At 62.6% G+C, this 12,310-nt stretch overlaps 2 protein-coding genes across 2 annotated transcripts; one reads left to right on the plus strand and one right to left on the minus strand.

The window, feature by feature from the left end:
* The first annotated feature begins 499 nt into the window (after nucleotides 1-499).
* MCL1 (MCL1 apoptosis regulator, BCL2 family member) lies at nucleotides 500-5,334 on the plus strand. Its single transcript, XM_048929291.1, has 3 exons — nucleotides 500-1,150; nucleotides 3,155-3,402; nucleotides 3,797-5,334. The coding sequence occupies exons 1-3, from the start codon at nucleotides 541-543 to the stop codon at nucleotides 3,911-3,913; spliced, it is 975 nt and encodes a 324-aa protein (XP_048785248.1). The 5' UTR covers nucleotides 500-540; the 3' UTR covers nucleotides 3,914-5,334.
* Nucleotides 5,335-6,824: 1,490 nt separating this feature from the next.
* Nucleotides 6,825-11,069, minus strand: ECM1 (extracellular matrix protein 1). The gene is given in 8 exon segments (XM_048929341.1): nucleotides 6,825-7,112; nucleotides 7,222-7,309; nucleotides 7,728-7,948; nucleotides 8,788-8,943; nucleotides 8,945-9,139; nucleotides 9,594-9,916; nucleotides 10,308-10,367; nucleotides 10,941-11,069. Coding segments are annotated over 8 exon segments (1,275 nt in total). The 5' UTR covers nucleotides 10,987-11,069; the 3' UTR covers nucleotides 6,825-6,926.
* Between the last annotated feature and the right edge of the window lie 1,241 nt (nucleotides 11,070-12,310).

Genomic DNA, 12,310 nt, shown 5'->3' on the forward strand with positions numbered 1-12,310 from the left:
AGGACCCGGCCGGTAATGAGACGAATGCACAGCAATTCCCCGTGGACACAGAATCGCAGTCGTTAAGGTTGGAAAAAACCTCAAAGGTGCATCAGGTGAATTCATCGCCACTTTCCTGAGCACCTCCAGGTGCGGCGATCTGCACCCCCGCCTCCCCGGGCAGCCCCTCCCAACGCCCGGCCGTTCCTTTGGAGAAGATCCCCGTTATCCATCCCAAACCTCCCGAGGATCGCTGAGATCTCCTTCCGGCCGCCCTTTCCACGGCACTCCGCCTCAGTTCCCCGCCCTCAGCCGGCACAGGGGGGTCAGCCCCACATCCAGCGGCGGAACGGCCCTTCTTCACCCCAAAATTCCACTTCCCACCCCCCCAGGACACCCGCGGCGCACAGCAGCCGCTCCCCGCTCCTCCCCGCCCCCACCTCCCGCGGGGCCGCACCGGAAGCGGAACCGCCCCCCTCCCCCCCCGCGTCGTCATCGCGGCTATAAAAGAAGCCGGCTTCGCCCTCCCGCGCCATCAGCCGCCGGTGCTCATCGGGCGCCATGTTTGCGGTCAAGCGGAACGCCGTCATCGGCTTCAACCTCTACTGCGGCGGTGGAGGCCCGGGCCTGGTGCCCGCTTCGCCAGCAGGAGATCAAACCCCGCCGCCCCCCGCCGCCGCTCCGGCCGCCACCGCCGCTGAGGTACCGCGGCCTCTGATTGGTTCCGCGGGGCTGTGGGCCGCCGGCGGCCGCGCCGAAGCCCCCCGCGCTCCGATTGGCTCCGAAGCGACTCCCCGCGTTCCGCTTGGTTCCGCCGCTGCCCGCCGTCTGCCGTCGGACTCCGCGCCGCGGCCCGTCGCGCTGTGGAGCCCCGAGGAGGAGTTGGACGGCTGCGAGCCCGAGTCCGAACGCGGCCCAGGAGGCGATTCGTTACCCAGCACGCCGCCCGAGCTGCCCGACGAGCTGCGGCGGGACTCCTTGGAGCTCATCCTCCGGTACCTCCGGGAGGCGGCCGGAGAGGCCGAGCCCGGCGTTAAGAAGCTTTTTCCGGGGCTCTTGGGAGGGCCGGGGCGGCCCGGCAGGACGGGTGGAGCCGTCATGGAGAAAGCGCTGGAAACGCTGCGGAGGGTCGGGGACGGAGTGATGCAGAAACACGAATTGGCCTTCCAGGGTGCGTGGAAACGGGAAACGGGAGTGGGGGGGGGGGGGAGGGAAGGGAACAGAACGGCCGTGGGGTGAAAACGAAAGCGGACTTTGCGCTGGGAAGGGCTGGGGGAGGGGGGGGCTGGGCTGGGCCACGCCGCGCCCCGGGGCTGAAGGGCGGCCGTCCCCGTGCTGATGTGCTGCTGGTGCTCCTCACGATGCTGATAGGGCTCTGGGAGTCCCCCCTGTGTAGCGTGGAGGGGTTTTGGGGCTCCTTAATGCGGTGTGGAGGGGTGGGGGATCGTCCTGGTGCTGTACTGGAGGGTCTGGGGCTGCTCTAATGTTGTGAAGGGGCTTTGGAGCAGCTCCACGGTGTGGTGTGAGGGGGTTTGGGGCTCCCCTGTGTGTGTGAGGGGTTTGGGATTTCTATTGTTGCCGTGCAAAGGAGCTTGAGGCTGCCCTGCTGCGGGCTTTGGGGCTCCCTCGTGGTGCTGTATGGAGGTGTTGGGGGAATGGAGGAAGTTTGGGGTCTCCTCGCTGAGATGAAGGGGTCAGAGTTCCTCTAAAGAAGTGGGGAGTTCTGGAGTTGCCCCGCTGAGGGGGTTTGGGGCTCTCCTGCTGCGGTATTACAGCTTTTTGAGGCTCCTAAAGCTGAGGGAGCTCTGGGGCTGCACTGCTGTGGGGTTTGGGGCTGTGCCGTGAGCTCGGGTCTCTGCAGACTCAGGTAGGAGAAGCCCCCCCCTCTCCCCCTTTGCCCTCAGCTCGTAGCATGGCTGCTTTAAGGTGCTGATCCTGACCGGTCCCAAAATAGCCCTCAGAAAATAGCCCCCGTGCCTGGGCTGGGCTGAGCAGATGGGGTGGTTGGGGAGGCTGCAGGTTTGGGTGTGCTGGAATGGGCTGGAAGGGAGAACCGGCCATTTTGGGCTGGTCTTATGTAACTTGGAAGTGAGTCCTTGGGGGCCGGTGAGAGCCAACCATTTTGGGTTGAATTGGTGTCATTCAGAACGGAATCCTTGGGGACCAGCAGGAACTGACCATTTTTGGCTGTTTTTGTGTAACTTGGAAGCAGCTCCTTTTGAGGATGGGGTGGGGGGGAGGGGAGGGAACAGTGAGAACCAACCGTTTTGGCTTGGTTTTATGTAATTCCAAGCCCAGCCCTTGGGGACCAGCAGGAACTGACCCCTTTTTGGCTATTTTTGTGTAACTCGGAAGTGACTCCTTGGCGGGGGGGGGGGGGAAGGGGACCAGTGAGAACCAACCTTCTTGGCTTGGTTTCATGTAATTCCAAGGCCAGCCCCTGGGGACCTGCAGGATGTGACCATTCTGGGTTGGATTTGTGTAACTCAGAAGCGACTCCTTGGGCTCTGGTGGGTGCATCAGGGCACAGAGGGGCAGTGTTGGCGTCCCCCCTCCAAGCTGGTTTGTGGTGAACACCTCCCATGTTCCAGTTTGTTGTTTGTTGGTTGGTTTCTCTTCTAAATGCAAAGGGATTCAGTTTGTTCCTCGCTTCCTGCATTGCACTGTTTGGAAAAGTCCAGGGGTTGGCTGCCCTGCTTCAGTTAAATTGGAGGGTATGCTGCTGAACGAGCAGAGCTCAGGGTGTGCAGATTGACCCAAGCTGCTGTTAGCAACCGAGGCTTCTGCAGAGCTGGCAGCTCTGTGTACAGAGGAGGAACTGGCTTCTGGGAGGCTTCCTCTTGGTTTGAGCAATAACAAGCAGTGCCTTTCAGTTTCATAAAGGCTCATCTTGTTTGCTTATTCATGAGGGGGCACCGTGGGTCAGGCTGTTCCAGGTGGCTGCTCAGACGCAGGGCTGCCAGGCTGCCCCCGGCCTCCTGCTGCCCCCCAGGGCCCTCACGAGATCTCAGAGGGCAGCATGGGGTGGAGGTGGGGTCCCTGCTCTGCTCATCCTGTGGCAGGGCCTGCAGCAGCTGCTTTGCCACAGCTTTCAGCCCCCAGGTACAGAGGCTGCGTCCTCTCGCTGGTGGCTTGGCGTGGCTCAGCCCGTCTCTAAGCTGGAATCTCTCTTCAGGAATGCTTCGGAAGCTGGAAATCAAAAAAGAAGAAGACCTGCAGGCGGTGTGCGAGGTGGCTGCTCACGTTTTCAGTGATGGAGTAACAAACTGGGGCCGAGTCGTCACGCTCATCTCATTTGGTGCCTTTGTTGCAAAACACCTGAAAAGCATCAACCAGGAGAAGTGCATCAGCTCGCTGGCGGGGATCATCACAGACGCTTTGGTCTCATCCAAACGCGAGTGGCTGATGAGCCAGGGAGGCTGGGTGAGTCACTGCCCACCACGAGGCTTTCGGAACGATTCGGTGTTTCCTATTTCCGTAACCCACTGGGTGTCAGCTGCCTGTGTCAGCGAAGTGCCGATGAATCACTGTTCCAGTTCAAACCACTCTCTGAAAGCACCTCGCCAGTGCCACGTGGTGCCTTTGACCCCAAAAAACACGTGCCCCCCTGCCTGCTAAAGAAGTGCTGGCATCCCTACAGCAAAACATATTGGGGTGCCCCGAGTTTGCCTGCAGTTGTGTGGCTCCCAGTTGTTGGGCTGTGTCTGCAGCGGGTCTCCAGGAGCTGTGGGTGAGGAGCCAACCCATCGCTCTGGGTTGCTCCTTCCCGTGGGAAGAGGCAGCTGGCACAGGAATAACTGTCTCCTCTTTCTCTTAGGAGGGCTTTGTCGACTTCTTCCGAGTGGAGGACCTGGAAAGCAGCATCAGGAATGTGCTGATGGCCTTTGCAGGAGTGGCCGGCCTGGGGGCGAGCTTGGCCTACATGATCCGGTGAGCTGCAGTGCCGCAGAGGGGCAGAGCTCAGGGCAGACCGGCTCCGCTGGGAGCTGGCGAGCCGATCACCTCCTCCTGGGCATATTTATGCAGCTGGACTCGTGTTGACCCCAGGAGAATATCTAGGCATCCCCTGAGCAATTCTTTCCAAAGAAAGAAGGTATGTTCCACTCGGATCGTGGGTACCAATGAGGATTTATTGCTTTGGGAACAGAAAGTGGAGGAGTTGACTGATACTCTGCTTCGTTCAAGAGCATGAGGAGAGAAGGGCAAAGTGGACAGCTTCAGTTTTATCCCGGAGGAAACAGATCTGTTTCGTGAGCCAGTGAGCAGCAGCAGCAGCTCCTGCCTGGACTGATCCTCGTGGCTTTGGTGCGGAGCTGATGCTTCGGAGTCGTGGTTGTGGGTTTTTGGAAATGGCATCTTCAGCTGCCGCGCCGCTGCCTGAACTCACAGCTCTGCTGTCGCGGCTTTAGGCAGCGGTGCTGTGCAAGGCTGAGGCGTGCAGCCTGTGCTGGAACTCGGGGTGATTTCTGTCCCCTGCATTCCAGCAGGGTTTGCTCTGGCCGCGGGCGGCCCTGTGAGCAGTCCTGCAGTTTGAGCTGGCGCTGTGGGAACCGCAGCCGGCTGCAGCCCGGCAGAGCCGGCCCGTCTGATCTGACTGCTCTCACCGCCCTGCCACGCCAGCAGTTTAAAAATAGGGAGTGCATTTCTAAGTAGGTAAAACCCCACGCAGGGCGGGGAGGCTGCGGAGAGCCTGCAGATGTCTGTCCAGCTGCAGAATGTGTGCATCTATACTGAGCTAACAGCACAGAAGCGAAGGCTGAATGTGGTGGAGCTGCTGATGGATGTGCTGCGCTTCATCCCTTGCGTGGAGTTTCTGTGGCAAAGCCTTCTGTGGTGGCTTTGAGCAAACCTTTCTCTGTGCTCGAGCAGAAGTGCCAGGGGTTGTAGTGGGGATCGGTGGCTGCTGCACTCGCTGCCTGCTGGCAGCAGCTGAGACTGCTGTTTATTTTAATCTTTTTGGTTTTTCCGAGCTCTTCTGGCAGTTGGGAGGTTGTGGAAGTTGGTGTTGGTTACTTCCTTCTCTCCCCTTTAATTTTGACTCTGTAAGCAGTGAGCACAGCAAAGCTGATGTTTGAATGTAAGCGTTCTGCAGCTGTGTAGAACTCAGTGCCTCGGCTCTGCAGCTTGTGCCAACCCCAAGCACAGCACCCGGCCCTGGGCTCCTCGTGGGCTTTGGGCTGTGCTGTGGTTGGGGCTGAGAACCCCTGCAGAACGGGGCTGAGGTGGTGAGGAACCCGCCCGACTGCAGCCCAAGCAATGCCCAGTGGGGAGAAAGCTAAAGGCAGGGCTGTTGTCTGGCCGGCCTGGGTGCTGGAGGAGCACTTAGTTTTGTCAATAAATGTCTCTTGTTCTCAATGGGTGGCATAAAACTTTATCCTGTAGCAGGATGGGGAGCTGAAGGCTCAGCTGTGAGCACCCCAGCCCTGTGCTGCTGCTGCTGCCTGCCTCTGCACTTTGGCCATGGCTGAAACCCCAACTGCTGCCTCTCGGTTTCAATTCCTGTGAAGCTGAAGAAGGAGGAAGCGAGGGGGGCAGCGTGGCTGTGGGGAAGTCCCTCATGCACGGTGGGATTCCCCCCCCCGGTGGGCACCCGTTGCCTGCGCACATCTCATCGCTCCGTCCCCCAGCCGCAGGCTGCTCTTCCAGCACCGCCGTTGGGTTTTCAGGGCTGTTTTGGGCCGACTGCGCCATGGCAACATGCAAAAAGCGGCCGCGGCCACCTGCGCTTCCTGGAAGCCGCGGTGCTGATAAGGCGCGGTCCTGGGGCAGCTGATACGGCTCAGCTTCCTCCGCCCCGCGGCTTTTCGAAGAAGCGGCGCCGCGTTCCGCGAAGCAGCGGAGGAAGTCACGGCCGTGTGGGGCCCGGGGGAGGGGGGGAAATGGGGCGGGCAGGGAGTGGTGGTGGTGGTTGGGGGGGGTGGGGAAGGGAGAGGAGCTCAGAGCTGGGCTGAGCGGCCCCACGGCTGTGCGCTGCCATAGAATGACTGGGGATTCCTGCCCCCCACCCCCTCACTGTGTGCCCCACAGCTTCAGGCTCCACATGGGAATGGGGCAACCAAAGAGCCCGGCAGCAGCGCCAGCAACCTCGTGGCCTCCAGGTAAGGAACTTCTTCTGACAGGTGACCTCAATAAACGTCTGTTTTAATGCAGAGGCTCCGTTGTGAGTGAGGGGAGGGCACCGGCGCGCTTCGTGCGCCTCTCGGCCCGCTTCGTGCGGCTCGGCCCGCTTCGCACGCAGCCACCCGCGACCCCGCGCCCCATTGCCATGGAATTTGCGTCACTTCCGGTTAGCCTTGTAGCCCCGCCCCCTCTTATTTCTGCCTCCTCGCTCTGGCCCCGCCCAGCAACAGCGCCCGCCAATGGCCCTCGCTCGGTCACATGACCGCTTCCAGGAACGTTCCGCGTAGCCCCGCCCACCCCGGGGCGCCCGCGGGGTGCGTGGGTCGGAGTCGCGCGTGGAGCCGTCGGAAGGCTGTGGGGGGGGGGGGGGGGCCTTTAGCACAGAGCGCTGCGCAACACGGGGACCAACTGGGGGGCGGGGGCTGCGGGAAAATGGGAGATTTCCCCCCCCCCCCCCCAGTCTCAGAACCCTCCAGCATCCCACGAGGAATAATAAAAGCACGAGTGGGAATCCAGCTCAAGGGATCACTGTGCGGGTGGGGAGGGGCAAAGGCCCCGTGTTGTCCACACGTGGGGACGCCCTGTGCGCACCCTGGGGACACGAGGCCATGTGCAGCACGCAGCACCCGCGGTCCACAGAGCACCCCGGACGCGCGTGGGTGCCAGCCAGGTCCCACCCCGATCCACAAACAGTGACACAGCTGCAACACCCCGAAAACACACAGACAAAATCACACGCACAAAAACACACCCCGACACCCCTCCCCAAAATCACCCACACTGCGAGGAGGGGGGACGCGGAGCGGCGTGACACCAAAGCACCTTTATTACCGGGATATTAAGGCTCCTGGCCGAAGGGGGGGGGGGGGAATGGCAGCTCCCAGCGTCACCCCCTCCAGGTATTCCTCCTCAAAGCACCGCAGCCTCTCGCGCCCCAGCCACGCACAGCAGCCACGGGGGTCGCGCCAGGAGCTGCGTGAGGCAGCGCAGAGGACATCGATTTGCTGAGAGAGCTGCGGTGAATGGGAGAAGGAAATGGGTTGGCGGGGGGGGGGGGTCAGGATCATCGACCACGCGTTCTCCTGCCCCGGACCCCCCCCCCAGTATCCCCCCAGTACCCACCTGCTCCTCGGCGCAGGGGCTCCGCTCGTCCTGGGGCAGCGCGCAGCACGTGGTGGTCACCGCTTCCAGCAGCTCCGGCACCGGGCGTCTGTGGGATGAGGGGGTCAGGAATGGGGGGGGGGGGGGGGGGGGGGGGGGGGGGTTCTGTCTATCCCAGGGTCTGAGGGGATCCAAGAATGTGTGCTGTGTGCCTCCCACCCATGCCTGAGTGTGGGGTGGCGCCAGGGTGGGGAGTCCTAAGGGGAGAATGAAGGGGTGGGCTGGGGGCTTTGGGGGAAGCTGAAAGATGGGAGAGGGGCCCAGGAAAGGTCGGGGGGACCCAGGGGCTCTGAGAGGCTGTGGAGATGGAGGGATGTCCCAGGGGTGACATTCCCAGGGACTCCAGGGAGATGGAGGGGAGGGACCCAGAGGTTTTGGGGGGGGTTGTTATTCCCAAGGACGCATTGTGGGAGGGGTCCCAGGGGCTGCCATCCCGCGCTCAGGGCGCCCCCCCCCCCAGCACCCACCGCTTGCTGAGCAGCCGGATGGGTCCGCAGAGGGTGCGCAGCATGGCGGGGCCGGGCCGGGCCAGGCTGATGTTGTGCACTTCTTGGTCGTAGGCAGGGTGGGGGGCGGCGGTGGCGAAGCAGCGGCTCCGGGCTTGGCCCAACCCTCTCTTGCAGCAGCGGTGCTGCCGGGTCTTCACAGCCCCCTCCTCCCGGCAGAAGCGCTCCAATCCCTTCTGCCACTGCAAAGACACGCGGGGCCCCAAACACCGCTGTCAGCGGCCGTCCCCACCCTGTCCCTGGCCGCTGCCGTCACCCCCTGACACCTCTGTCACCTCTTGAGATAGGTGGGGCCTTCCTGAGACACTGCGTCACTCCCTGGGTCACCTCTGTCCTCCTGACAGCTCTGTCACCCCCCCCTCCAAGGGACACCTGTGTCACACCCAGTGACACGCAGGGCCCTTCCCACACCCCTGCATTACCCTACAGACACTTCACCCCCCCGGGATATCCCAGGGGACACTTGTGTCATCCCTTTGGGACACCTCCTGGACACCCGGGTCACACCTAAAGCCACCCGTGTCCTCCCCAAACACCTTCATGGGACACTTAGGTCACTCCTCAGGAAATACCGTCATCATCCTCCCAAACACTTGGAGGATGCTCCAAGACACCTGGGTCATCTTGAGCGACACTTGTGTCACCCCGCTTAAGACAGCTGTGTGCCCCACAGGCACCTAAATCACACTCTGGGATGTCTGCATCAACGCCTGAGACATCTGTGTTCATCCCTCGGACCCCTACGTCACCCTCTGGCTACCTGTGTCACCTCCAGGACCGCTATGCCACCCCCTCTGGATCTCTGTCACCCCCTGGATCTTTATGTCACCCCCCCCCGGATCTCTATGTCGCCCCCTGTACATCTTTGCCACCCCCTGGACCTTTATGATCTCTGTATCACCCTCCCAACACCTGTCTCACCTCCATGACAACATGGCCACCCCTAGACCACTCCTGTCACCACCTCTATGTCCTCCTCACAGCTCCCTCCCACCTCCAGCTCCCCCCAGCTCCAACTCACAGCAGTGTGGGCGCACTCCAGACTGCTGTTGTGGCAGCAGCGGCCGAAGTCACGCTCCAGGCGGCTGTGGAATCGTGCCCGGGGCCCAGGGAGGCCTTTGGGGCTGGGCCGCAGCCCCCGCAGGCGACAGATGTTCTCCATGTTGGCGGGCGTTGGGCTCGCCGGGTGGGAAGGATGGCACGACCACGGGCTCCAGGAGGGTGATCTCGGTGATCTCAGCGATCTCAGTGGTGCCCACGGTGGCTTTGGCGAAGCAGCGGCGTCGCGCAGCCCCGTGCTGATGGCAGCAGTGGAACTGACGTGTTTTCACCCCAAATTCATCCTCGCAGAACGTGTCCAGGACATCGGTCCACTGCAGGGACAAAGGGACACCCAGGTCACCATCAAAATGTCTCCCTATCTGTGTCACCCCCCTGGGACACCTGTCACCCTCCTGGACACTTGTGCCATCTCTCACAACACTTCTGTTATCTCCCCCCCGGGACACACTCCTGGACCATCCGTTCCCTTCAATATCATTGTCACCCCCTGGGACACCCCCACAAATATTCGGGTCACCCCTCAGGGACCCTCCCCAGGCACACGCATCACCCCCTGGACATCTGTATCAACCCCTGGCACACCCCTGACCCCCTCCCAGATGCCTGCTTCACCCCCCCACCCCCCAACACATCTGGGATCTCTACAGGACACCTGCGTCACCTTCAGAGATACCTGCATCACCCCTACGTGCCCCCCCCCCCCCCCCCCCCAGGAGACACCCCAGCTCTGTGTGCCCCCCCTTGGTGACACGACCCCAGACTCACCGCCCGCCGGGCGCAGGGCAGCGGGGCATGGTGCTGGCAGCAGCTGTCCAGGCGAGGCCAGAAGCTGTCGAGTGCAGCCACCTGCCTGCGGAGGTGGGCAAAGGCAGCAGGGGGCAGCGAGGGCCGGGGCGCACGGGGGATCAGCGAGGGGCCGCTGCAGTAACGGCTGAGGTCGTCAGGCAGGGGCCAGGCAGGGGGGAAGCCATCCAGGACGCTGCCCCAGGTGGAGGCGTGTGACGGCGCCCGCGGGTACGGGATGTCATCAGCCCCCGCCGATGCGATGATGTTGGGGGACAGATGGAAGTCCTGCTCCTCCTGCTGCACTGTGGGGAGATAGCAGGGTGAGTCTTTTCCCCACCCCTGCAGGTCCCACATCATTCCAGGAGGGTCCCCGTTCCATGGTCCCGGGTGTCCCCTTGCTCACCCAGACTTCTGTGCGCCCTACAGCCCTGTCCCCACATCCATCTGTTCCCCCCCCCCCGTGTTGTCCCCACCCCTGGCTGCCCCCTTGCCCTGCAATCCCTATATATGTCCACCCCTGTCCCCATGTCCCCTCCATCCACATTCCCACCTACATCCTGTCCCTACACCTGCTCCATCTCGTGTCCCCCCCCATCCCTGGGCACATCCCTGCCTTCCTCACCCCTTCAACCCCCCTCCCCTCTTCTGGGTTTCCCCATGCTCCCCCCATTCCATCATGTCCCCCATTCTCACACTGCTGGATCTCGTGGGATTGCTGGATCAGTTGCTCATTCTGGGGCTTCAGGTCTGCCACTGTGACATGGGAACAGAAGGCACTAAGCTCAGATCCCACAGATACTCTCCCCTCCCCCAGTCCCGGTGCTGAGGTGGGGGGACAAATGGGGATCCACACCCCAGATATTGGGAGAGCATGGCGGGCTGTGATGGGGACAGGACAGGGGTGGCAGGGATGGGACACAGGTGGTGGTAAGGCAGCCAGGAAAGAGCTCAGGAACGTGGGGAGGGGACACAGAGTGTCAGGGAGGGACTGAAGTGACCAAACAGGGACCGGAGCATCCAAAGAGGGGACGGCAGTGGCTGAACAGTGACCCAGCTCTGCAGGGATGGGGATGCAGAAAGCTGGGAGGGGATGCAGGTGTGTGGGAAGGGGACCCGGGTGGCCAAGCAGACACAAAGAAGTCGTGGAAGGGACACAAGTGGCCGTGGAAGGGACACAAATGGCCGTGGAAGGGAACCCAAACACCCGGCGGGGAACATGGCGGGGTGGCGGCCCAGGTGTACAGGGAGGGGTCCAGGCATGCAGGAGGGGCCCAGGCAGCCCAAGAGGGCTGAGCTGCGCCCCAGGGGCCGCAATGGGGAACTCACCAGCTGTGCCGAGGAGGAGGAGGAGGAGGAGGCCGAAGGCGGCCATGGTGCCGGGCGCTGTGGAGCCACCGGCGGCTCTGCTGCCTTATGAAGGGCCGGGGCGGTGCGGGGCCTCATCCCGAGGCTGAGTCACAGCCTGACGTCGGAGCAGATCCGGGGGGGGGGGGGACCAAGGGGGGGGCAGGGGGGGCTGCGGGCACCCAGTGCGGCCTGCACCCCTGGGCTGGGCCCAACTGCGGCCTGCGGGTGGGCCCCATGGCTCAGCACAACCGGCCCGGCCGGTCCTGGGGCACCACGACACCAATGGGCCTCAGCACTGCCAGGCTGGCCCCCAAACCATCACAGCAGCCCTAAAATCACCACAGTGGCCCCAAAATCACCACAGTGGCCCCCAAACCATCACAGTGGCCCCAAAATCATCACAGTGGCCCCAAAATCACCACAGTGGCCCCCAAACCCATCATGGTGGTCCCCCAAATCACCCCCCTCCTCCACTTGCGTCACAGCCAGTGAAAGCGTGGTGGATTTTTGTGGTTTTTGCCCCATTTTGGGGCCAGCTCCACCCAGTGAGTCACCCCACTGCTGGCGGGGCGATGGGGATGGGGGGAGCCTGCAGGGGGACCCTCCTCCCCTCCCCCCCCCAGCACGGTTTTATCCCGTTGTCACAAACAACAAGGATAAAGGAGGTGACCCCCATGGGACACTGAGCACAGGTGGAGTGTGACATTGACATGGTGCTGGTCACGTCCCTTACACCCAGGAATGTGGGGGGAGGGGCAAGGGGGGGCACAAGGGCCGTCTGACTGCAGTGAGGAGGGCCCAAGGAGCCCCCCCAGCACAGCCGCACCCCGAGGGGCACAAAACCCCATTCACAATGAGGGATGGGGGTGGGGTGGGGGGGGGGATGAGAGCAAAATTTGGGGTTGGTTCCCACAGGGGCAGCCCCAGCCCCCCCCCCCCCTCTTGGGCTATTGCCCAAGGCACCGGCTGACGCGGGTTTGCGCAACCCCCCCCTCGGGTAGGGAAAAACCCAGACAACACAGTGGGGGGAGCACAGGCGTCAGGGGGGAAACCCTGTGTGTCTTTGGGGGAGGAAGGAGTCTGGTGTCTGGGGAGGAAGGGGCAGAAATATGGGGTAAATGGGGACCCAGGTGGGGTTAGAAAGGGGTTGGGGGTAGGAATTGGTGTCCAGGTGGTGGGGACGCATTGGGTGTAAATAGGGGACGGGTACCAACATGGGGAGGACACAGGTGTTGAAATAGGTAGGGGGGAAGGGGGGGTGGGATCCTATTTCCAACACCTGCAGGTACTCTTGGCTGCAGAAAGGGTCTGGAGAGAGCGCTTGGTTCCCAGCAGAGGCACAGCCAAGC

This window comes from Lagopus muta, chromosome 29 (assembly GCF_023343835.1).
Source record: "Lagopus muta isolate bLagMut1 chromosome 29, bLagMut1 primary, whole genome shotgun sequence".
NCBI classification, from domain to species: Eukaryota; Metazoa; Chordata; class Aves; order Galliformes; family Phasianidae; genus Lagopus; species Lagopus muta.